Source organism: Lactuca virosa, chromosome 6 (assembly GCF_052849685.1).
Source record: "Lactuca virosa cultivar CGN04683 chromosome 6, Lactuca_virosa_CGN04683_v6, whole genome shotgun sequence".
Taxonomy (NCBI): domain Eukaryota; kingdom Viridiplantae; phylum Streptophyta; class Magnoliopsida; order Asterales; family Asteraceae; genus Lactuca; species Lactuca virosa.
The window spans coordinates 60,548,270-60,575,452 of NC_136431.1; the positions used below are offsets into that span (position 1 = coordinate 60,548,270).

At 41.2% G+C, this 27,183-nt stretch overlaps 2 protein-coding genes and 1 pseudogene across 2 annotated transcripts; 2 read left to right on the top strand and 1 right to left on the bottom strand.

Annotated features, from left to right (window-relative positions):
- Positions 1 to 963: 963 nt before the first annotated feature.
- LOC145122781 (cation/calcium exchanger 1 pseudogene) lies at positions 964 to 2,863 on the bottom strand (annotated as a pseudogene).
- Positions 2,864 to 20,436: 17,573 nt separating this feature from the next.
- Positions 20,437 to 24,433, top strand: LOC145121572 (uncharacterized). The gene is made up of 9 exons (XM_079057296.1): positions 20,437 to 20,647; positions 20,803 to 21,176; positions 21,254 to 21,919; positions 21,995 to 22,421; positions 22,540 to 22,543; positions 22,876 to 22,936; positions 23,091 to 23,371; positions 23,586 to 23,670; positions 24,020 to 24,433. Exons 1-9 carry the CDS (start codon positions 20,437 to 20,439, stop codon positions 24,431 to 24,433), a joined length of 2,523 nt encoding a protein of 840 aa, XP_078913422.1.
- A 14-nt stretch (positions 24,434 to 24,447) lies between these two features.
- On the top strand, positions 24,448 to 24,957 carry LOC145121573 (uncharacterized). The gene has a single exon (XM_079057297.1). It carries the CDS (start codon positions 24,448 to 24,450, stop codon positions 24,955 to 24,957), a length of 510 nt encoding a protein of 169 aa, XP_078913423.1.
- The last annotated feature ends 2,226 nt before the right edge of the window (positions 24,958 to 27,183 follow it).

Sequence of the window (27,183 nt, forward strand, 5' to 3'; positions counted from 1 at the left end):
CCACTGCCACCAATAATATAGCAATAAAGAGTCTTTTATATATATATATATATATATATATATATATATATATATATATATATATATATATATATATATATATATATAAAAGACTCTTTATTGCTATATTATTGGTGGCAGTGGGTTTTTAAGCGTTTAAGTGTTCTTGTGGTTTTTACTCTTGTTTTGATGAAGTTTTCATGCTAAAATATCACTGTCCAATTGTGGTTGCTTATTTCTTGATTTTAGGCTGCTTTGGTAGTATTTAGTATATTCTATTTGTTTGCATCGTCAATAATTCATTTAAATCAAAAAGAATCTGTCAAACTAAGATTAATTATGCAATTTTGTTTAGCCTATTTTCCTCATCACATCCACTGATCATAAGGACTAAAAGTGTAATTTACCCAAGATTCTATTAATTGAAGTACGTACAGATGGTTGATTCCGGTCCACTACTTATATTGTTTCAAAGACAAAATCAACATCGAATTCCGCACTATTAATGATGACAAATTTGAGGGCATTGCTTGGCTCATTGTTCAAAGTCTATAGATCAATCACAAAAGAAATTGATGCTTCAACTTGGCATCGGGTTCGATCTTTAATAAGCAAGATGCATGATAGTATTTACTTCAGTATGCGTTTTAGTTTCAAATCTTCATTTTATTTTTTGTTTGAGTCATCTCAATCTTTTTTAAAAGAATTTTGGCTGGTTAAAACCAGGAGTCTATTCGATTAAATGGTACTTGGATAACATGGTTTATTGCCTAACATATTGATAGAAAGTGGACAATTTGATATCAACCACTTTATGTCACGTGTAAAAGAACTTCGCATGAATCACATACATACAAAACGGTATCACTCATTATGCAACTTGTCTTCACATCACATACCCATTTGGCTTTATCTAATTTATACTTATTAGTCTTGTTTTAAACAAGGAAAAGATTCATAATAGAATATTGAAATGTCAAACTTTCATAAACACAATTCATTTGATGAATCATACATTACACTAAATTACTAAAATCAAAATCCCTAAAACACATCGGCTATTACTTACACTTAATCTATCAAGTTAGAGCAAGAAGCACCCAACAATCCAAGAGCCCTCGCAAGCTTTATGAATAAAAAGCAAAAGTATATCACCAAAAGTCCACCTCCGAGTGTATAATCAAGTCGCATATCTCTTTTGGGCAAAATTACAAGAGCCCAAAGCAATCCAACTACCAAAAACCCGATAGTTTCACACAGATTAGGGTCTTCAGGAACGACATAAGAAGCAGGATAATTCGACCATGATACAAAAACAAACGAAAACCCTAATCCAATGAGAACATTAAACAAAGGTCCAGCATAACACCCTGACATGGCAATCTGAGTCCCTTGGGCCCCACCATAAACAGCCATAGCCACATTGGATGTCAGGTCTCCAATTGAGTTCCCCCAAGGTAGGATAGTGAGCCCTATAATTGAAGGGCTCATTCCAATTATGTTCCCTAGGGATTCTAACAAAGAGACTAATTCATCAGCAGTGAGGTATGTCCAAGTGACACTCATTAGAAACCCTAGTGCATACCAAAGAACTAAACACTTTTGTGGTGGCGCTGTACTACTTGTGAAGGCAAATGTACAAGTCCCTAAAGCTATTCCAATTGACCCCACAACAAAGTATATCACCATGCTAGATTTTAACCCTAGTTTCCCATATTGTGTGTTCCAGATTAGAGCCACCATTAATGGCGCTAATGCGACTGAAATCACAAGAAAGGGTTTGGACCATTTCTCTTTTGTTATCACTGGTATTGTAAGCCTTCTGGGTATGTAAATTGGCATGTTGATTACATAGAAAAATGTGACTATACACCTTTTTGGGTCATCGAGTACAACTTCTTCTTCAAAATGTACAGGCTTTTCTGCAGGATGTATAACATTTTCTTCGTCGACGACAGAACCCAATAATGGTACTCTTGTGCTCTGAATCTGATCATCCTCATCAGCAACATCAATGACTGTCTTGTGTTTTTTCATGGTGTTGAAATGCATGTAAGAGACTAATAAGATGTAAATTATGTAAGTGGAAACGAAAAAAAGTGATGACCAAAAGGTGATTTTTCCGATGATGATGATTATGAGGAGATTAGAGAGTGTGAAGAGAAGAAACACAACGTCCCGGATGAAATTCGGTTTATCAACGATGACAATTCTCCGACGGTATGTGATTAATAGGCTGAGAACTCCGACGACGACGGTGGAAACGAAAATCGCCCCACCTAATATGCTGTTAAGCCCGATATCTCCGCCGTCGGTGGATGTGGTGAAGGCGATTATGCTGGAGAAGACATCTGTTGATCCGTTTCCTAATGGAAGCAAAGTGGTTCCCGCGATTGCCGGAGAGAGGTTGAGTGTTTTGGACAAGTGTTCGACTGCAGGGCAGAAGTATTCCGACGCTGTGTTGCTTAGAATATAGAACAGGACAACTAGCCATAGAAGTAGAAAGATGAAACCCAGTTGAGGAAACTGTGAAAAATTACAGTAGAAGATTTGTAGGTAGTTTATGTATCCTTTTGGGACACACCCGGTGTTTGTTTTTACGTAATTGCATTTGGAGATTGGGGAGTTTTGCTGGTGGATAGCGGTGCAAGTGGCGGTGGTTATGGCGGTTTCGCCGTAGGAGGTTGGGGTGGAGGTGATGATAAGGATGAGAGTGAGTTTGAAAAAGGAGGACATCACCATTGAGGAGCAAGGTGATGGTAGGTGAAGAGATGAAGAGGATCAGAAAAATCCATGATTTCAAGGTTAAATCGTAGTATATAATTTGAATTATTGGAGGTGATTTATCAACTTATGGTCCAAAGAGATGGGCACAAACTTGTATGGTTGATGAACTGTACAAGGATACAAGGTTACAATACAAGTTACAACTTACAAGGGACAAAATTTCATTAGAGACCCTTAACATTTGTAAAGATACAATTTAGGTCCTAAGTATCTAATCATTGTACTCTTTTTCGAAAACGGTAAATAATACTATATATGCCCTTTTTTATTTTTCAAAATTGTCATTTTACATCCTTTTATTTTACATCTTTAATATTTAAAACTTTTAACCATTTTTTTTTATATAAATCTAAGTTTAACCATACTTTTTATATAGTAATATTTAGGTTTTTTAATTTATTGAAAATTTTGATTTTTTTAACACCATAATTTTGCAAATAAAATTATATTTTACCTTTTATTTGTAATGAATTTGTTACAACATAAGATTTTTTAACATCATAATTTTGCAAATACAGATCTATTTTAACTACGAACATGTTAATCCATTTGTTGGTGTAATGGTTACTTCTAAACCTGCATTATGACACAAGTTGAGGTACTAGGTATAATTTTTGTAATGAATTTATATTTTTTTAAATGTTATAAAATATTGTATAAAAGTGGTTAAAAAATAAAAGTTAAAGATTAAAAATAAAAATAAAGAGTAAATTGACTAATTTCTGTATAAAACTATATACGACAATCATTATATACATTTCTTTTAAAAAATGTATAAAAATTGTATAAAATGGAAAAAAGAATACTTATACAAATTGATGTAACATCCAATTCGGGATGTTTCTTATTCCGAGATAGTGGACCGTAATTTGATCATGTAAAGGCCTTGGGCATCAGGGGAATGGATTTTAGACCCTATCAGATGTTGATAATGTTCGCTAAGTGATTAAAGCCTTCAAATTGTACTTTGAAGCAAAAGGGTAAAATGATTATGGTTTTATTTCGACATGTATAAATTCAAAAGTGATTAGATAGGGTTGTGGCGCTTGTCAATACCTTCGCGTGTATATAAAAATCAACAAAAATGGATTTGAAACAAAGAAGTTATGATTGTTTGAAGTTGGAGTGGAATTAGGTGAAACCCCACTATCACGAGGTGATAAAAATGTTGTCACGAGGTGAGAGTCGTGACGAGGTGACAAACAGATTGTCATGAGATGACCGCTGGGTGGCCTAAGCCCACTACTTTTAGGGTTTTCAAGATATTTAAAGGTAAGGATTCGTGTTTTAATGTGTTTTCTTAGCCTCCATCATTCTTAGAACTCCTTAAGAGCAACCCTAGCATCTCTCTTCAAGATTTGAGCTCCTCCCCTCTCCTCCCTCCTCTTTTGGATGTTTTAATGGTGTTTTTTATAAATCTTGAAGATCAAGAAGGTTCTTTTGGTTGCAAAGAATGTTGTTTCAAATTTGGATCCATTAAAATCATTCCATTTATGGACTATTGTGGGTATAAAGTTCATATGTTGCTCTTTAGTTCCTTAGATCTCTTCATTTGTGGTTTTTGGCACTTTTGGTCCATTTTATGGGTAATCTTGGAGTTGAGTGGACATTACATCTTTTGATCAGTGTAGAATGTTTCTTCGACCTCGTGGTGTAACGACGTAAATTTTAAAACAATTTTTCATTTTTCAAACACAATAAAACTCATATAATATTCTCAAAATCTCATATGTATCAAATGTCATCACAATAAAACATATCCCAGAATATCAAAAACATAATCATCTGTCAGTGTGTACAAATCATGCCGGCGCCTTCCCGCGATCCTCGGTAGTACCTGAAACACATATCACATAACACGGTAAGCATAAATGCTTAGTGAGTTCTCCAAAATACCACATTCAGCACATAAGCCACTCGAGGCTATAACTCGGTAAGACCCTCTGGTCAATGTGTCTCAGCGGGACCCTCCAGTCTCGTAGCTCGTTGGACCCTCCGGTCCGGTCTAGCTCGTTGGACCCTCTGGTCCGGTCTAAATCGTTGACCCCTCCGGTCCGGTCTGGTTAGCACATAGCATACATAAATCACAATGTACATAATCTCAAGTAAACACATAACACATAAGACCCTCCGGTCTGCACATAGATACCACTCTAGGTAATGTATAGTAAGAAGATTCACCTCGTAAGATAGCTAGTAAAAGTCTCGTGCCCGAAATCCTCGGTCTAGCCTCCGCCTATCACAATTAATATTTCTAATTAATATTCTACTCTTATCTCTGAAAAGTGGGTAGAAGACCATTCTACCCTTCCCTGACCTCTTTTACTCATTTTGACCAAGCCCTAAAGTCAACAGAAGTCAACTCCAGTCAACGGTCCAACTTTGACCAGACTCGTCGAGTGTACTCGGGAGACTCGTCGAGTCCAGTCGATTCATGGCAACCCCAGCAAGCTCCAACTCGACGAGCTAACCCCTTACTCGACGGGTCACCGTCTGACTCAGTTCATCGGGACAAAACCCTAAGCGGCTCGTCGAGTCGGCTCATCAACTCGGCGAGTCCGTTCGGTCTCAACTTGTATTCAGAAGATTTCAAGGCAGAAAACTCTCTCACACCCTAGATCTAAGCTCCCAAGGCCTGAATATCACGTAAAGCCTTATGCTTTACGTTCATGCATAACACTAAGGGCTAAAAATGCCAAGAACAAGCTTGAGAAGAAGTCTCTCATTCAAGGGGTTGTCATGGATGAATAAAGCAGGGGACTTTCGACTCTAGGGACCTCACTAGGTCCACATCTGATGTCTATTTCAATGAAGGTGCTCAAAACCTTCAAGGTCCCCAAAATAAGATGGAAATGGAGCCCTAACTCTAAAACCATGAGATCTATCCATACAAGAGAGAAAGGTACGAACTTTATACCTTGAATAGAAGCTCCTGGATGACTAAGCAGCAGATCTAGCAACTTCTTCACAATCCTTGCTTGGGAATCCTCTTTCTCTCTACCAAAATGCACCAAGATCTCAAACAAGGGCTCAAAACTCTCTCTATAGCTCAAGGGGGCGATTAGGGTTTCTCTCAGTGAAAGGAGACAGATGGAGAGCCGCAAATGAGGCTATACTTATCCTTACATAGGCCCCAAACCCGGGGATTTAGGGTTTCAACTCACAGCGCCTACTCGGCGAGTCTACATCCGGACTCGTCGAGTAGATCATTAAACCCACGTGGCCATCCCAACTCTACTCGGCGAGTTATAGCGCCAACTCGTCGAGTAGGTCAATGATCCTCAAAAATAAATACTTAAAATGACATACCTGGGAATCCGGATGTTACAATTCTCCCCCACTGGAATCAGACTTCGCCCTCAAAGTCGTGCTCCGCAAACAACTCTGGATGCTGCTCCCGCATCTCTGACTCCGGCTCCCAAGTCAAATCGGACCCTCTCTGATGCTGCCACTGGACCTGAACTAGGGGCACTTCCTTGTTCCTCAGAACTTTCACCTTTTGATCCAAGATCGCGATCGGCATCTCTATGTAATTCAGGCTCGTATCCACCTGAATGTCCTCTAATGGTACCACTACCATCTCATCAGCCACACACTTCCGCAACTGGGACACGTGGAAGGTGTTATGGATCTGACTCAACTCCGCAGGTAGCTCCAACTGGTATACTACCTTACCCACTCTGGCGGTCACTCTGAACGGACCGATATATCGAGGCCCCAACTTGCCCCGCTTCCTGAACCGGATCACCCCTTTCCAGGGGGAAACTTTCAGGAGCACAAAATCTCCGACCTGAAACTCAAGCTCAAATCGTCGTCTATCCGCGTAACTCTTCTGACGACTCTGTGCCGTCAGTAACCTCTGTCTGACCTGCTGAACCTGCTCGGTCGTCTTCAACACTATCTCAGTGATGTCCATAACTCTCTGCCCCACCTCACCCCAACAGATGGGAGTGCGACACCTCCTCCTATATAGGAGCTCAAATGGAGGCATACCAATGCTTGAGTGATGGCTGTTGCTGTAAGAAAACTCAGCCAAGGGTAGGTATGTGTCCCAACTCCCGCCGAAGTCCATAACACATGCTCGGAGCATATCCTCGAGCGTTTGAATCGTTCGCTCGCTCTGTCCGTCTGTCTGTAGGTGGTAGGCGGTACTAAAATGCAATCGCGTTCTCAACTCCTCATGAAACTTCTTCCGGAATCTGGAAGTAAAACGTACATCCCGATCTGACACTATGGATGTCGGAACTCCATGCCGAGCTACCACCTCACGCACATAAATCTTTGCCAGCCTCTCAGAAAAAGAGCTCTCACTAATAGCAAGGAAATGAGCACTCTTCGTCAACCGATCCACAATCACCCAGATCGCGTCAACTCCACGCACCGTTCTCGGTAATTTGGTGATAAAGTCCATCGAGATCTGCTCCCACTTCCACTGGGGAATCTCCAAAGGCTGCAATGGACCATGCGGACATTGGTGCTCCGCCTTGACCCGGCGGCAGGTCAAGCACCTCCCGACCACCCAAGCAACATCCCTTTTCATACAGGGCCATCAATAATCTTTCTTCAGATCCAAATACATCTTAGTGGCCCCGGGATGGATCGAAAATCTTGACCTATGCGCTTCCTCCATCAGAGTGCTACGAGCTCTGCCCGTATAAGGTACCCAAATCCGACCTCGAAAGGTCATAAGTCCTCGGCTATCCGTCATAAACTCGGATACTTGCCCAATTACCCGCTCCCTCTTGCGGTTCTCTGGTCTCACGGCCTCCTCATGGGCCTCTCGAATGACATCCAATACCGGAGTCATCACTGTCATCCTCATGCATATGTCCCGAATTAAGGCACTCTCCGCATTGCGACTCAGGGCATCGGCTACCACGTTAGCCTTGCCCGGGTGATACAGAATATCACAGTCATAATCTTTTACCACGTCCAACCACCTCCTCTGGCGCATATTCAGGTTGGGCTGATCCATCAGATACTTCAAGCTCTTGTGGTCCGTGTATATGGTACACCGAACCCCGTACAAATAATGGCGCCAGATCTTGAGGACGAATACTACTGCCCCCAACTCTAAATCGTGGGTGGGATACCTCGTCTCATGAGGCTTCAGCTGCCTCGATGCATATGCTATCACGTGCCCTCCCTGCATAAGCACTGCACCTAACCCCGATATGGATGCATCGCAGTAAACCACAAAGTCCTCAATTCCCTCAGGAAGAGCTAACACTGGAGCTTCGCACAATCTCTGGCGAAGAGTCTCAAACGAGGTCTGCTACTCGGGACCCCAAACAAAAGCAACGCCCTTCCGGGTCAACTTGGTGAGAGGAACAGCAATCTTGGCGAAATCTTTGATAAACCTCCGGTAGTAGCCGGCCAACCCCAGAAAGCTCCTGATTTCGGTGGGGGATCCCGGCACCTCCCAACTCATAACCGCCTCAATCTTGGTCGGGTCGACCAAAATCCCATTCTGATTAACGAGGTGCCCCAAGAACTGGACCTCTCGTAACCAGAAATCACACTTGGAGAATTTGGCATAAAGCCTCTCCGATCTCAATACTCCGAGGACTTCTCTCAAATGCTCCTCATGCTGCTCTCTAGACCTCGAATACACCAATATATCGTCGATGAACACGATCACCGAACGATCCAACATAGGCCTGCATACCCGGTTCATGAGATCCATGAACGCTACTGGTGCAATGGTGAGCCCAAAAGGCATCACCACGAACTCTAAATACCCATAATGAGTTCTAAATGTTGTCTTCTGAATATCCTCCTCACGAACCCTCATCTGGTGATAACCAGACCTCAAATCAATCTTGGAAAACCAAGATGCACCCTGCAACTGATCGAACAGATCGTCGATCCCCGGGAGTGGATAACGGTTCTTGACCGCCAGCTTGTTCAACTCCCGGTAATCAATGCACATCCGGTGCGAGCCATCCTTTTTCTTGACAAAAAGGATTGGTACTCCCCAAGGCGAGCTACTCGGCCAGATAAATCCCTTTCCCAACAGCTCCTGGAGCTGTGAGAATAACTCCTGCATCTCTGGCGGCGCAAGGCGATAGGGCGCATTGGCGATAGGTGCCGCCCCCGGAAGTAAATCAATAGGAAACTCCACCTGCCTCTCGGGAGGCACACCCGGTAACTCCTCGGGGAAAACGTCCTGAAACTCGCTAACCACCAGAACCTCAGCGACAGTACTCGGTCTCTCCGTAACATCCCGCGTATCTGACACATACGCCAAAAGACCCATGCAATCCTGCTGCAAGCTCTGCCTCGCTCGAGCAGCCGAACAAAATGTTGACCCAGATCGGGTACCCTCGCCGAATACCATAAGTACTCCCCCACTAGGGTTCCAGATGGTCACTAATTGACGCTCACAGTCGATCATAGCCCCGAATCGACTCAACCAGTCCATGCCCACGATGACACAGACATCCCCCATCGCGATAGGTACCAAATCTATCAGAAACTCGACTCCAAAAATCTCAAGCACACATCCCCGGATCACATCAGTCGCCAAAACAGTATGCTCATCAGCTATGGAGACTCTCAAAGGTCGACTCAACGCCTCACATCGGATACTGATGTGACGACTAAATGCTAACGATACGAAGGATCGACTTGCACCCGAGTCAAACAACACCAAAGCAGGTACAGAACTCACAAGAAAAGTACCTAAACATATCACAAATAAGCACCATATATAAACAAAAGAATAAGAAAAAGATCACATACCAGCCACAACATCAGGTGCTGCGTGGACCTCCTCCGCTGTCAACTGGAAGGCTCTACCGCGAGCCTTCGGTGCCTCGGCCTTCACGGGCCGACTCTCTGTCGCTCGAGTAGAAGAAGGCGCAGATCCCTGCGCTGATCCCTGAAGCAGCTGCGGGCACTCGGCCTTCCTATGGCCAGTCTGGTTGCAATGGAAGCAAACCGAAAATCCCTTGGGGCAATCCGTCGTGATATGCCCCTCCTTCCCGCACTTGTAACACACACCTGCTCTGCACACCCCATCATGGCTCTTGCCGCACTTCCCACAAGTGTGGCCCTTCTGACCTCCCGATCTCGAATCAGCGGGCTTTGCCCGCTTGGCCGCCGGCTGGGACTGTTTCGGCCGCCTATCCCTCCTCTGAGACTTCGCCTCCTCCCTGGCCTGAGTCTCTAGCTCAATCTCCCTCTTCCGAGCATTTGCCTGGAGCTCGGCAAATGTTCGGTATGTCGAGTTCGCCACGAACTCCTGAATGTCTCTCCTCTGAATTCTCAGATATCGGCTCATACGTGCCTGCTCAGAAGACACGTGCTCAGGGCAAAACAACGCCCTCTCATGAAACATCCGTGTGATCACAGTCACAGACTCAATCCCCTGCTTGAGGGACAAGAACTCCTGGTCCAACCGTTCCCTCTCCACCGGGGGAACGTACTCGTCTCTAAACATTGCGGTGAACCTCTCCCAAGTCACCGCAGTAAGCTCTGCAGTAGTAAAGTCAGTTGTCACAAACTTCCACCAGTACTTCGCTCCCAAGCGAAGCTGGTTCAGCGCGAACCGTACCCTCAGATGCTCCGGACAAGAACATGTGTAGAAGCACCCCTTAATGACAGAGATCCACCTCATCGCAGCTAGCGGGTCCTGAGTCCCATCAAACTCTGGTGGCTTCGTGTTGCTGAACTCTCTGTACAGCAACGAGTCACCCCCCTGTGGCCTGGCAGCGGCGACGACTGCGGTGGCTGCAGCAACAGCAGCCTCGGTAAGAGCGGTATACCGCTCATCAAATGTCTCAATCAACGTGTTCTTGATAGACCCAAACATCTCAGGAATCTCAGCTCGAATGGCTGCGGCCACCTCCTCATGAATCAACCTACGAATCTCTTCATCACTGGTACCACTTCCTCCTGGGTTGTGGCACGTAACCACCATGATGCCTCTGTAACACAACATAAAATAATCAGAGACTCGACCGAAATTACTCACACTCGGCCAACCGATCCTACTTGTTCCTTAGCACCCTGAGGATTCTTACTTGGAATGCTTACCGATCCGATGCTTTCAGTAGTACCGGCCCAATACTACCTTCCACATCGTATCCGTATCCACCCCAAGTCCTCCTCCTAAGATCCCAACTCGCAAGTACTCTATACCACTCTGAACCCAGCCTACTCTCTAGCAGACTTCTCATAAGCTACTCTCTGCTACCTAAGTGCACTCAAAACCAATCACAGCAGCAGAAACTCCTACGCTAAGGCATCACAAATCACGCCACTCTAGTCCTAACATATGAATTGCCTAGCCTACTCTAGCATGCATAACACATCACATAATATCATAACACGTAACATAAGGGTATTTTGGGAAATCACCGTTCGGGTGCTGGCTGATTGTACACACTGCTCTTTTCCGCTCGTTCTGGAAATCTTTTACTCTTTTTAGAAAAATTGTTTCTTTTTGAAAATTTTTCTCAAATCCTCAGTTTGAGTCCAGATATGCCCGAAGGTGTATCCGAACCTCAAACCAAGGCTCTGATACCAACTTGTAACGACGTAAATTTTAAAACAATTTTTCATTTTTCAAACACAATAAAACTCATATAATATTCTCAAAATCTCATATATATCAAATTTCATCACAATAAAACATATCCCAGAATCTCAAAAACATAATCCTCTGCCAGTGTGTACAAATCATGCCGGCTCCTTCCCGCGATCCTCGGGAGTACCTGAAACACATATCACATAACACGGTAAGCATAAATGCTTAGTGAGTTCCCCAAAATACCACATTCAACACATAAGCCACTCGAGGCTATAACTCGGTAAGACCCTCTGGTCAATGTGTCTCAGTGGGACCCTCCAGTCTCGTATCTCGTTGGACCCTCCGGTCCGGTCTAGCTCGTTGGACCCTCTGGTTCGGTCTAAATCGTTGGACCCTCCGGTCCAGTCTGGTTAGCACATAGCATACATAAATCATAATGCACATAATCTCAAGTAAACACATAACACATAAGACCCTCCGGTCTGCACATAGATATCACTCTAGGTAATGTATAGTGAGAAGACTCACCTCGTAAGATAGCTAGTAAAAGTCTCGTGCCCGAAATCCTCGGTCTAGCCTCCGCCTATCACAATTAATATTTCTAATTAATATTCTACTCTTATCTCTGAAAAGTGGGTAGAAGACCATTCTACCCTTCCCTGACCTCTTTTACTCATTTTGACCAAGCCCTAAAGTCAACAGAAGTCAACTCCAGTCAACGTTCCAACTTTGACCAGACTCGTCGAGTGCACTCGGGAGACTTGTCGAGTCCAGTCGATTCATGGCAACCCCAGCAAGCTCCAACTCGACGAGCTAACCCCTAACTCGACGGGTCACCGTCTGACTCAGTTCATCGGGACAAAACCCTAAGCGACTCGTCGATTCGGCTCATCAACTCGCGAGTCCGTTCGGTCTCAACTTGTATTCAGAAGATTTCAAGGCAGAAAACTCTCTCACACCCTAGATCTAAGCTCCCAAGGCCTGAATATCACGTAAAGCCTCGAGCTTTACGTTCATGCATAGCACTAAGGGCTAAAAATGCCAAGAACAAGCTTGAGAAGAAGTCTCTCATTCAAGGGGTTGTCATGGCTGAATAAAGAGGGGACTTTCGACTTTAGGGACCTCACTAGGTCCGGATCTGATGTCTACTTCAATGAAGGTGCTCAAAACCTTCAAGGTCCCCAAAATAAGATGGAAATGGAGCCCTAACTCTAAAACCATGAGATCTATCCATACAAGAGAGAAAGGTACGAACTTTATACCTTGAATAGAAGCTCCTGGATGACTAAGCAGCAGATCTAGCAACTTCTTCACAATCCTTGCTTGGAATCCTCTTTCTCTCTACCAAAATGCACCAAGATCTCAAACAATGGCTCAAAACTCTCTCTATAGCTCAAGGGGGCGATTAAGATTTCTCTCAGTGAAACGAGACAGATGGAGAGCCGCAAATGAGGCTATACTTATCCTTACATAGGCCCCAAACCTGGGGATTTAGGGTTTCAACTCACAGCGCCTACTCGACGAGTCTACATCCGGACTCGTCGAGTAGATCATTAAACCCACGTGGCCATCCCGACTCTACTTGGCGAGTTATAGCGCCAACTCGTCGAGTAGGTCAATGATCCTCAAAAATATGTACTTAAAATGACATACCTGGGAATCCGGATGTTACACGTGGACTAGGAAAGTTATGATCTTTTGTCTTCCCTTTTATCCATGCAAGTTATCTTGGTCATTTAGGTCATTTTGGTGTATTAAAGTTTAGATCTGGAAAGTTTGAGATATTATTATGGATAAAGTTGGAAACTTTATGCAGCTAAACATCATGTTGATTCATATCTAAAGGTTGGAGACTTTGACTTAATGGATTAAGTTGAGAAAGATGCATTATTTGTCCCTTTAAGACTTAGAGACTAGATCTTCGTTGTTTGGACCATCCTAATGGATAAAGTTGGAAACTTTATCCATTATAAAGTTATTAGGAACCAAATCTGATGATATGAGTTTTGGAATTTAAGGGTAAGCTCTTAATGAAGAAAAATCTTTCTGACCGAAACCACGACGTGGTGGTGCGCTGTAATGCGTCTGTTTTCTCTAGACGTGTCCACGATGTGGAAAAGGAATTGTCACGATGTGGGGGTCATCTGAGTTGACTTTAATCGTTAACTTTTTGATCAGTTTGACTTTTGGTCAAACTTGGGTATAACTGAGTATTTTACTAAGGATTGGTCTCAGTTTGGATTTAGGAAGCTTGGGTTGGCTGTTCTGTTGCTAAGGTAGTTGTTGAACTTCTGTTGAGTAGTTCACGTGAGTCTTTTCACTATACTATGTAGGATGCTAGCTGTCTTTGTGACTCTTGAATTGTATGTTGGGCAGGGCCCGTTTGTATGTTGGGTGGGGCCTGTTTATAGGTGGGGCCCGTTATGTTGGGCGAGGGCCGATGTATGTATGGTATGTGGTATTTTGGGGGAACTCACTAAGCTTTGTGCTTACAATTTATGTTTAAAATATTTCAGGTTTTTCTTATACCGAAGGAAGGGTGCGACTTGATTGCATCGCATCCATTGGACATTTCCACACTTAACAACTCTTCTGTTGATACTCTGATAAATGTTTTGGAATCTAATGGTTTTATTAGATCCCTGATGTTGTAATTGGAACAAATGCTTTTATTTTAAATGAAAATTTTGGTTTGAAATTTGGGATGTTACAAGTTGGTATCAGAGCCTTGGTTTAAGGGTTTTGGACACACTCTCGAGTGTGTCTAAACTAAAACTGAGGAATTGATAAGATCTTTTAAAAGAAAACGATTTCCTAAGAAGGTTTTTATAAATGAAAGGGGGTGTGATTCATGCAATCAGTTGGGCTCAAGTAAGTGATTCCCAAAATACTCATACATGTTGATATGTTATATTTTCTATAGTATAATATCCATACTAGAAGTTAGAATAAGGATCTAATCAGGGTTGCATGCTAGAATGTCTGATTAGGAGAGATGTCTTTGTATGCCTAATTTGTGAAATGGTAGAGTTGCCTGATAGTGAGTAGACTAAGGATCTTCAAGAATTGCATGTGAGCATTGTCTGATCTTTATGATTCCTTATTGCCAGTCAGTTTTCGCTGCTCGAATATTACTTGCTTTGTGCTATGTGAGACCTATATTGATGCTAATTAACTACTAAGAGAATATATTTGGTTGCATGCCACAAAGATTAAATAATTTTAGATTGTTTGATTCGGATCTACTATGCAACTCTTGTTTGAGTCCAACCGTTGTAGGGCGGGATCTTTCAGTCGAAAGATTGTTTAATCTTTATTGCATGTAATTGTATTCGTAAGATAGTTAATTGAAATTGCTACAAGTTTCCTTTGCGGATGAGAGTAAGGTGAGGTAGGGTTCCTGGTGGAATAGAAACAGTGTTAGAATGTGCATATATGGGATGTGGAATCCAAGGAGAGCCTAGGAAGTACCTTAGTACACTGTTTAGCGTAACGATCTAAGAGAATGGCCATAGAGAAACGACTTAAAGGGTCCAAAATAATTATTAAGGAAAGTATAGATAGGTGTGGAAGGTAGTATTGGGCCTGTACTACTGGAAAGACAAGATTTATACTCAAATCGAGGAAAATAACGGGGGTACTAAGGAGGCGGTTGAGGATAGATAACATGGTTTGGCACCATGATTCATTGTATTGTTTCCATATTTACAATATTCCAGTTATGATTGTCCAGGATGAAAATGAGTCTAGTATTTTTCGGGCCTTAGTGGCCATGGCAGTTGGATATGAAAAGTACATATTTGTATGAGTTAGTTGATCTTAAGGTGTCGAATACCTTGTTCAAAATAGTTCCAGATTGAGTGTTCGGACTCATGTAGGAGGCGAATGTGATGATCAACTCGAGGGTTGCACCCTATGGATGGATGGTCGGTCGATGGATTAGGTCGTCATTCGCTACGATGGGATTATGTTCTTCCAGCCTCACGCATTGAGGGGGGAAGGGATCGAATGTGTGTCAATCAATAGATATAAGAAAGGGAGGATGTTCTCTGCATCGGTTTTTTTCGCATGGGGGTATCGTTATATTTGTGGTGAAATGTTTCCATTTTTCATCAAGGGAATGTTCGAGGCTCAACTCTTCTTTTGGTTCGCTGGCCTAGGTGAAGACCATGTCACGAGTCGGATATGTGGCATAGTTTTGAGAAGATCGGGCATATCCAAGGAGTATCGATATGTTCTAATTCGGAAGGGGAGTTCTATTGATATGTTGAGTTTATCAGAGCTATTATTTGGGTATCTGTAAGGGATTCTTGAAGCTTCATAGGATGATGAGGTTGTGGATAAATTCTTCTAATGAAAGTTTTGGTTGCACAAAGTTCTGTGTGTAAGGTGCCTCGTCAATCCAATGGTATTATGATCAATTTCACTAATATTGAGGAAACGATGTTGGAAGAGTTTCTGAGGTCTCCATCTGAGGTTCGGGGTTTCTTTATGATTGTTTGGTCATTATTCGAATGAATCATCATATGCTATGTTGCATTCTGAGAGTCAAAGGCGGTATGTATCTGGTTATGTCTTTGTGAGGCTATCGTGCGGTAAGTGTGAGTTGATGATGGTTCGAATCCTAAGTGGGGGAGAACTGGGAATTTTGATTAAAGGATCATCAGTCGATTCACCTTTATGGTTTCAGCTCAATGGATCCGAGGGATTTGCGATGCAAGTATGCTAGATTTTGGTTACGGGTTTATTGTGGCGTAAGAGAAAGAAGGTGGGCTACCATCAAATTGCTCAAAATTTGGGAGTTTCTTATAATATAACCAAACCGACATCACCCTCAACCAAGGGCTATACTAGTCCAACCACCGATACGGCTCTAACTGCCCTTCTGCCTTAACACGGAGCGACAAAACAATAATAACAAACCCGCCTCAGCCCGTACGATGGTTGTGATCTCCTAACAGCCTTATAACCATTAATTTGATGGTCTAACTCACCTTATAGAATGTTATGAGCCAAGTCGTAGACTTACAAAACTTCCATTTCCGTCTATCAATCTAGTGAATGCTACGGTTCCCCGTAGACCTACAACACTTCCATAACTGCCTACTAACCTAGTGAATGCTACGTCTACCCTGCAGTCTTACAACACTTCCACGACTACCTACCAACCTAGTGAAAACTACAGCTACCCCGCAGTCTTACAACACTTTCACAACTACCTACCAACCTAGTGAATGCTACAACTACCCGGCGGTCTTAGAACACTTTCATAACTGCCTACCAACCTAGTGAATGCTACGGCTACTCTGCATTCTTACAACACTTTCACAAGTGCCTACCAACCTAGTGAATGCTACGCCTACCCCGCAGTCCTACAACACTTCCACAACGGTCATGGGCTCAGCCCATGGTCTTGCAAACTACCCATAAGAATACTTAAACAAAGATCATTACGATTCGAATCCCCCATCCTGCTAAACCCTAAGCAGGTGTTTGGTTCATGCTTCAAACCCCGAAGCCTTTATCAAACAATAACATTCAAAGAGGTTTTAACACAACCCTCAAGCTGAATCTGGCCACGAATTTAACATGTGCCCCTGCCGCTGCTTCATGTCCTCAAATGAGATAATTCTGAATCTTCAACTTTTTCTTCCCTGATTACATTGACCACTGACATTATCCCTTGCATAATCCTTGACTCGTACCCCGACCTAACCGGCTACTCACCCATCCTTGGTTATGATATTCCAAGTTGAACCGCACTTGGAAATATTTCCATTAATCACAAACGAGTCTCCCCCACTTGGAACATGCTATGATCTGACAACTTCATAACCATTTAAATTTCCTAATCAACCTAGAATGTCACCCAGTTGGTCCTTGACACCCGATCCTATCATTACCGGACATAAGAGGGACCAGATTACTCGAACAATTTCCAAAAGGCTTTACTGTATGATCGTTATCCATAGCGACAAAACTCCAAGATTCCAACTTGTGATCATAACCTATATCAATGACCAACCCAACCATAAACCTTCTCCACCCAAAGCAATATCCCAATCTTAAGAAACCAAACAGATCCTTTATAAAAACAACTTATCAATAGAACTCCCTAAACTGAATAACGTTTTCCCGACACCCTAACTTGCAATTTAAATGTCCACTGCTCCATACTTGCCGAAAGATCGATGTACTCAAAGCATCAGCGACTGATACAACTCGAATACCTTCGAACAATCCTAACAGTTGAACAAATCAATATGAAAATGTACCATTCACACCCATAAGTTGATGGATCACAACAGCTCCTATCCTACTATCAACAGTAATTAAGCCAACGAGCTAACCAACCCTACAACTGACATCCAACCTGAGCAGCACAAGCACATCTGAACTCTATCTTTGTTGTCTCAGCAAGGACAACTGGCTATGATACCTTCATTTTATTTACCTCTTTTGATACTTTATTTTAGCATATTTTATTTTATTTTTAGTTAATCTTCATGCATATTTTTTCCTTTTTATTATTTTATATCTATATCGGGTACTTTCGAGTTTTTGAGCTTTATTGCAGATATTTGGAGAAATGGAGCGGGGCATGGATGGAGATTCTGAAGACAAACGAAGTTCAAACGAACGATCGGGATTGTTAGAGCTTATATAAGAGATTTGAGTTGAAGATTGATGTTATTGGAGCTTAGTTTGAAGATTATATGGAAGAAACTTGAGCTTGGTGTATTAAAAGATGGAATTTTTGGGCTAAGAAAATCATGGATCTTTGGATGATTTTTGGGTTATGAAACACTTGGGCTTATATCTACTAGTTTTGGGCTACTTGGTACTTAAATTAAAGCCTTTTGAATCAGTCAACAAAGTCAAATCAAGACGACCAAAATGGACCAAAGAGGAAAGGTGGACAACTAAAGTTTCCTCGATCAGCACATCTCACGAGGTCGTGTGAGATTTTACACTGCAGCTCATGCGGCCGCGTGGCTCCTGCAGGGGTAATTTTGGGTTTTCAACTTTTATGGCTATTTGAAGTAGTTTGGTGGGAGCTTTTGGGTCATTCTTAGATCAAGTTTTTGAGCAGTTTCTCTAGGGTTTTTGAGCTCTTGAAGGTGGGAAGAACTTGAATAAATCATCATATTTTCATCTAGATTCTTGTTGAATGTTTGGTATTTCTGAACTCTTTCTCTTTTGTTTAAGCTTAACCATGTTGGGCTAAGTTCATTTTGGTTGATGTTGGTTTAATCCATGGATGATTAGTTATTTTGAAGATTTTTTATGAACTTGTGTTTGAATTTTATGGAAGTACTTTCTAGTTAAACATCTTTTTATGTTTGTTTATCTTTAATCATGAGTTTAGATGAATGTAAGTTTAATTAGTTGGCTAATTTCTTGGTTAAGTAATATATCTTCAAATTAGCAAGCAACAAATGGTTTATATGTTTGTTTTTATTTCAAATAGGCCATGGAAATACTTCCTCCATAACAGTAATGTAAGCATTTGATTACCTTGTGGACTTGGTGACTCTTTAAACTTAATGCTAATTGATTTTCAAAATTACATGCTTCATTAACTTTGTGACTTTGATTAAGGAAATGTGTTATGAGCTTCTCTGACTATTTTAATAACAAATAAGAGTTGAGGTGACTTATGCTTATAAGTTGTTATAGCCAAGTTAAATGAAATCACAAGTATTGCATCATAATATCTAATGATAAGTTAACTAATTGTCAATGTGGTGAATATAAATATCAACCATCTTTCTCTTCTTGATTTAAATCAAACTCCTTACTTGTTTACTTTAAATTCCCAAATCATAGTGCAATTTTAGTTTCTTTAAAAGTATCAAAAGACTAAAACTCCCATTTTACTTTTATTGTCATTTCATAAGTATCTTACAAAGAGATTTATATTGAGTAACAAATTGAACCAATCTCCATGGATTCGACCCTTTACCACTATACACTATTTTAGTGTACAAGATTTAGGGTTATTTATTTTTTTGGCCTCGACAACCACCAAATTTTGGCGCCGTTTAATCCATTTGTTTCTCTATGCCCAGATACTAACGTATAGGTACTTTGATCTACAATCCGGAAATTGAAAAAGAAGCAAGGCATTTTGCGAAGGAAATGAGAATAGAACGGCGTCAAACTTCTAACCCTAACGTGGACCCGGAGGTTGAAACCGGTTCCTCTAGTGACACCGATAACGAAGCAGATCCTGATTCTATCCCCGACCCTCGCCAAGAGATTCCCAAAACACCACCCCTACAAAAAAATCCACCCATCATAAACCAAATCCAATGGGAAAAGGAGAAGAAGATCCCAAGAGAACCTAGAGATAAATAATGGAAACTGATGTCACACAAACCCCAAACAGTATCAATTACCCTGTTTTGGAAGGAGGCTCGGAATTGAAGTCAAGCTTAGTACATCACCTTCCAACTTTTCGTGGATTAGAAAATGAAGACCCTCATAAGCACTTGAATATGTTCCATATCATTTGCACTAGCATGAAACCACAAGGGTCAACCGATGACCAAATCAAGGTAAGGGCATTCCCCTTCTTATTGGGCGAGAGAGCAAAAGATTGGCTACTTTATATTCCATCGGGGTCGATCAACTCATGGACCAACATAGCAAGAGCTTTCCTTGATAAGTTCTATCCTGCCTCAAGATTCTCAAGTCTTAGAAATGAGATTTGTGTAATCTGCCAAGGTCAAAATGAGACTTTCCATGATTATTGGTAGAGATTCAATAGTTTGTGTTTGAGTTGCCCACAACACCAAATTCTGGAACAACTTCTCATCCAACACTACTATGAAGGTTTATTGCCAATGGAGAGAAGGCCAGTTGATGCTTCAAGTGGTGGAGATGTCTTTAGCAAAACTCCTCAACAAACAAGATGACTCTTCAATACCATAACCGTCGATTCTCAACACTTTGACCCCCACCAAGACATGAAGATAGACGTGCATTAAAAAGTCAATGAAGTAGTCACATCAAGTATAGAAGCACAACTAAAAGATTTAACAACCGTTGTTCAAAAGCTATCCATGGGACAAAATCCACAAGTGATGGTTTGTGGAATATGTGCAATAATGGGACATCCCACAGATATGTGTCCCATTCTTCAAGAAGATGTGGAACATGTAAATTCCAAGGGAGAATTTCAAAACTGCCACAACAAGTCATTCGGTTATCAAAATGCTTACAATTCAAGTTGGAAGACAAATCCCAATATGAGCTACAACCCAAGACCATTGCCTCAAAATGCATTGGTTAGACTTTCTTACCCACCACAACAACCCCGTTATCAACATCCATAAGCGCACTATAAATCCAAACCATACCCCCCCCCCTACATCACCACCAACAACTTCCTCCACCCCAAACCAGTAGCTCTAGAATGTCTCTTGAAGACATTATCAAGTCTCTTTCCACTAGCACCCAATAATTCTAAAAAGATTCAAGAACTATTATCTCCAACCTTGAATCCCAAGTGGGAGATATAGTCACATCCTTAAGCAAGTTGGAGTTCCATGGAAAACTACATTCTCAAACCGAAAAGAACCCAAATGTCAATGTGGTGACCTTGAGAAGTGGTAAACAAACCGGAGAGAGTAGCTCAAAGAATAAATCAAAGGAATATGAGGAAGAAATAGAGATCACTCCCATTGAAGATTCTATTATCAAGAATGATGCACAAACCGGAGCTCCAAGGAAGAATACCCCTCTAGTCAATCCAATATCCAATCAACCACCATTCCCCTCCCGACTTGCAACTTCAAAGAATAATGTAGAGGAGAAAGAGATCTTTGACACCTTCCGAAAGGTGGAGGTAAACATCCCATTACTTGATGCAATCAAGCAAACCCTTAATATGCAAATTTTTTGAAATAACTTTGCACAAATAAGAGAAAATTGAAAGGGGATGAAAATATTTCAATAAATGAAAAGGCATCCGTGGTTTTACAAAGAAAACTCCCACCTAAATGCAAAGACCCTGGAATGTTTACGGTTCCTTGCAAAATAGGGGATATTATATTTAGTAGTGTCATGCTTGATCTTGGTGCTTCTATTAATTTAATGCCCTATTCGGTATATGAATTGCTAAATGTTGATACTTTAAATGAAATGGGTGTCATAATTTCACTTGCGGATAAATCAAGTATTTTTCCTAGGGGTGTCTTAGAAGATGTTTTGGTGCAAGTGAAACATATGGTCTTCCCGGTGAATTTCTATATGATTGATTTAGAGGAACAAGTTTCTTCCAAATCAGCTCTAATCTTGCTTGGAAGATTGTTTTTGAAAATAGCTAGGACAAAGATTGATATGTATACGGGTAATTTAACAATGGAATTTGATGGTGAAACAATAAGCTTTTATATTTATGATGCTATGAGATATCCTAGTGACGTCTCATATTTGTATTTTGTTGATGTTGTTGAACAACTAACCCAAGAGTTATTTAAGTTGACAAATGGTGACATGTTGGAGATGATTCTAAGAAAATGGTTTGATTGTAGGAAACTAGCTAAGAAATTGAAGCTCTATTCTCTATATTCGGAAGTTGAAAAGTTGGTTAACAATTTGTAGGTCAAGAAAACTACACAGTTCGATGTCAAGCAAATTGAGTTGCCTTAAACTCACACAAAGTTGCCACATTCCATTGTTCAACCACCGGAATTGCAATTGAAATTCTTACCTCAACACTTGAAATATGCTTACTTGGGAAAGAATGAGACTCTTTCGATTATCACTTCTACTCACTTAACTGAATTTGAAGAAGAGCAAATCCTCAAAGTGTTGAAGGAACACAAAGAATCCATAGCTTGGACGATTGTGTATATTAAAGGATTGAGCCATTCCACTTGTATGCATAAGATTTTGATAGAGGATAAGTGTAAGCCAAGCCAGGATGCACAAACAAGATTGAATCCGCCCATAATGGAAGTTATAAAGAAAGACATATTGAAGCTTCTTGATGCGGGGATGATCTATCCAATCTTGGATAGCAAGTGGGTGAGCCCGATGCAAGTGGTACCAAAGAAGACGGGAATCACGGTGGTTGAGAACAACAAAGGTATTATGGTTCCCACCCTTTGTGCAAAGCGGGTGGAGGGTATGTATTGACTACCGAAAGCTTAATGCAAGTATGAGAAAAGACCATTACCCATTACATTTTGTTGATCAAATGTTAGAAAGGTTAGCCGGGAAATCTCATTATTGTTTTCTAGAAGGGTATTTCGGTTTTCACCAAATGTCGGTGGCATAGGAAGACCAAGAAAAGACAACCTTTACATGTCCATTTGGCACTTTTGTATACTGTAGAATTCCATTTGGGTTTTGTAATTCCCCGTCTACTTTCCAATGTTATATGGTTAGCATTTTCTCGAAATATGTCGAAAACATAATTGAAGTTTTTATGGATGATTTTAAGGTATACGAAACTTCTTTCAAGAGTGTTTGACTAACCTCACAAAGATTTTGAAAAGATGCATTGAAACAAATTTGTTTCTAATTTTTTTTTTAAAAAGCTATTTTATGGTGAGTCAAAGTCTTATTCTAGGTCGCATTATGTCAAAGAAAGGAATCGAGGTAGATAAAGCAAAAAATTGATGTTATTCAAAGCTTACCTTACCCAACTTGTGTTCAGGAATTTCGTTATTTTTAAGGTCATGCGGGTTTCTATCGAAGGTTCATCAAAGACTTTTCAAATATAACAAGACTAATGTGCATACTCTTGCAAAAGGAGGTTGATTTCGAGTTCAATGAGGCGTGCAAAGAGGCTTTTGACAAGCTCAAAGAGTTGCTTACATCCACCTCCATCATACAAGCACCAAATTGGGATCTCCCCTTTGATATCATGTGTGATGCAAACAACTATTCTATAGGCTTTGTTTTGGGTCAAAAGAATGAAAGAGCCTCTCATGTTATATATTATGCATCAAGGACACTAGACAATTCTCAAAGCAACTACTCTACCACGGAGAAGGAGCTATTGGACATAGTGTTCGCTTTGGAGAAGTTTAGGTAATATCTACTTGGTACCAAATTCATAATGTATTCAGATCATGCGACTCTCAAGTAGTTGATGACAAAGAAAGATGCAAAGCCAAGACTCATCCGGCGGATCTTATTATTCCAAGAATTTGATTTGGAAATTCAAGACAAGAGCTGATGTGAAAACCTTGTTGCCGACTATCTAAGATGGATCATTTCAAATGAAACTCCTCTCCCTTTGTAGGACGAGTTTCCGAATGAGCATCTCTTTTTCCTTACTCAATCTATTCCTTGGTATGCCAATATCGTATCATGTTGGTCACAAAAAGGTATCCCGACACATTCAGTCGTTCTCAAAAAGATAAATTAAAAATGTGATGCAAAATACTATGTGTGGGATGAACCTTATTTGTGGAAACATTGTCCCGATCAAATCATTAGGAGATGTGTACCCCAACAAGAGCATCAATACATTTTGTAGTTTTGTCATGAATTTGCTTCTGGGGGACACTTTGGACCTAATGAAACTTTGAGAAAAAGTTCTTAAATGTGATTTATTTTTGCCAACTATGACACGCGATTCCTATTTGTTTTGTAAAAGTTATGAATGGTGCCAAAGGACGGTGAATACTTCTCAAAAGAATCAAATGCCACAAAATCTAATCTTTGTTTGTGAAGTTTTTGACGTATTGGGGATTATTTTATGGGCCCATTTCCCTCTCATTTGGTAACGTTTACATCTTCCTCGCGGTTGACTATGTTTCTAAATGGGTTGAGGCCAAATCCACAAGATCAGATGATGCTAAAACGGTTATCGAGCTTTTTAAGTCTAATATATTTGTGAGATTTGGTGTGCCTAGGGCCTTGATTAGTGATAGAGGGACGCATTTTTTCAATAAGATGATGGAGGTTCTATTAAAGAAGTACAATGTTACCCATCATGTCTCTACCGCCTACCACCCCCAAACAAATGGGAAAGTGGAGGTTTCAAACCGAGACGTCACGTCCATCCTTGAGAAAAAGATTAATCCAACCAGAAAGGATTGGAGTTTAACGCTCGATGATGCGTTATGGGCATACCGATCCACCTAAAGACCCCGATAGGCATGTCTCCATTTAGATTGATTTTTGGAAAGCCATGTCATCTTCCAATGGAACTAGAGCACCGTGCATTTTTGGTGGTCAAACAATTCAATTTCAATACTGATGAAGGGGGGAGACATAGGAAGCTTCAACTTCAAGTGTTAGAAGAATTAAGAAATGATCCCTATGAAAACTCAAGAATTTACAAAGAGAAAACGAAGCTCTTCCATGACAAGTCCATCACCCAAAAGCATTTTGAACCGGGGCACAAGGTCTTACTTTACCATTCATGGTTGAATTTATTTTCGGGCAAGTTAAAATCAAGATGGATAGGACCTTTCATTGTGATAAAAGGTTTTGAACATGGAGCGGTGGAGATTCAAAGTGAAGAAACGGGACAAATCTTCAAGGTCAACGGACGTCGGTTGAAGCCTTTCTATGAGGGTTTCGATGCAAATATTCTAGACATCATCCATTTGGATGTCCCAGGATACCAAAGCAAAAGTTGGAAGCCGTCTCGCCAAAGACATTAAAGAATGACATTTTTGGAAAGCATTGTGCTTTCATGTTTTTAAAACCAAATAAAATGATTTTTAAATATTTTTGAAGATTTTAAAAGTGCTTTCTTTATATCAAGTTTTTCCCGTGTTCGGAGTCCCATTTGTGTTGATATTTTCAAACAGGAACTCGTCGGGATTCAGCCCGGGATTAAAATATTTTTTTGGAAAATCCAGTTTTTGAGTTTGTTTGTTCAGCTTGTGAGGTCGCACTTAAATATTTTCTATATGCCGCATGAAGCAAGCAGGGATTCGAGAAAAAGAGAGCAAGCAGCCCTCAAGCCCACGTGAAAAACAACAAGGCCGCGTAGGGTGTTGCTCGAGAGCACGCCTTCATTTTGGTCTTCACGTTGTGTATATCAAACAGGAGCACTAGTAGAGTCTTCAACCCAGGTCATGTGACCGCACGCCATTCCAAGTTAAAATATGTCGAGACCGTGTCCAGATCATCATGCATGCGTCCAGCTCCCGTGCCCGCGTTGACTCATATGACGCTACCTTGACTGCCTGTTTGACCTGTTAACCAAGCCTTGATTCCCTTGACCGGTTTCACGTAATCGGTTCATGAATCCCTCCCTCAAGAAATCTAACACTCCAACATCCGGCCCTACCCTCCACCTCCACTCTCTCTCATCGCACCATCCTCCACAACCCATTTGGTCGGAAAAACGTGATTTGTCGGAGTTTTACCAGTCGGATTTTCACGAAATCATCGCCAATCTTCTTCATTTCTTCTCCTCTACAAACCCCGGTAAAAAAATCCCCCGATCCGTGACTGGAGCTGCCATCGTCAACCACCACCCTTCGCCGCCTTCTCGGCCATTTTTTGGCCACCTCCGGCCGCCATTCCGATTCTAAAACCGGAGTTGTGCTCTACTCACCTTCCTCTACGAGCCTCACTGAAAAGTTTTTCGAAAATTCACCAAAAAATTTTATCGTAAATCTCAGGTTTTAATGGAGAACTCGTTATATTCTACCTTTAAGCAAGACTCAAGCTTGGGGCTGTTGATTTTAGTGCACTTTTCAGATTCCAAGCGGGTTTCAAAATTCTGAATTCGAGCTCACAATGGATTTGGTATATTCATTCCTTTTCATGCTCTTATATTGAAATATCCATTTTATTGTTCTAACACTTAGGAATTTGGTATATCTTGTCTATTTCATTGGCGGTTTGTGATTGTTTGCCTTGGATCACAGATAGGCTTGTTTTGGCTTGTATAAATCGCTTGTAGAAATCCTTTTCATATGTCGACATCTCGCAAGCACCCGTGTCTAACACGAATAAAGGGTCGGGAAAAGAATCTAGTGGCTCAAAATTCTGTAACAAGCAACATCGTGAAGCCTATCAAGCCCTTTTTGAAAGAAAAATCAAATCATCAAGATTCATTTCTCACGACAGGTTTTCGTCATTAGGGGTGTTGAATGGTGTCACCATATTGCTTGAAAACACTAGTTGGGGAAACTTCCTATTTCTCTATGCCAAGACCTTTGAGTGCCCTACTCGTGAGTTCCTTGTTTCCATGAGTCGTGACAACGATGAGAAAACAACCCAAATTCAAATTCTTGGCCAATCATTTGATGTCTCTTTTGAAAACGTGAACACCATCATGAGAACTCCTAGGCAGGATACTCACTTTTGCACCATGCCATACCCGAGCGAGTTTGAAGAGGATGTTTTTAGGATGAAATCACAAATGGATCATCTTTCACATTGGGTTGGGATCGAGTCAACCATATCATTCACCCTTACCTCTGGCTCGTTCATCGCATTTTTTTATTGATCTTTGCCCGATAGGAGGTCGGCCAAATTACAAAAAATTGAATTCTTTTTCCTTTGGTGTATGACCTAAAGGAATGGCCTCGCCCCGACTTCTCATCCTATTTCTTCCAGAAGTTCTTCGAGACCAGGGCACGGCTAGTAGGTGATATCTAAATTGGTGGTATGATCACCAATATAGAAACAGTGTCAATCATGGCAATACTTCACCACCCTACTCTCCGCTACGCGCCATTCCTTTAGGTCATACACCAAAGGAAAAAGAATTCAATTTTTTGTAATTTGGCCGACCTCCTATCGGGCAAAGATCAATTGGTGGTATGATCACCAATATAGAAACAGTGTCAATCATGGCAATACTTCACCACCCTACTCTCCGCTACGCGGCTCTGGTTTATTGGACATACCCTGTTTAATCAAGATGT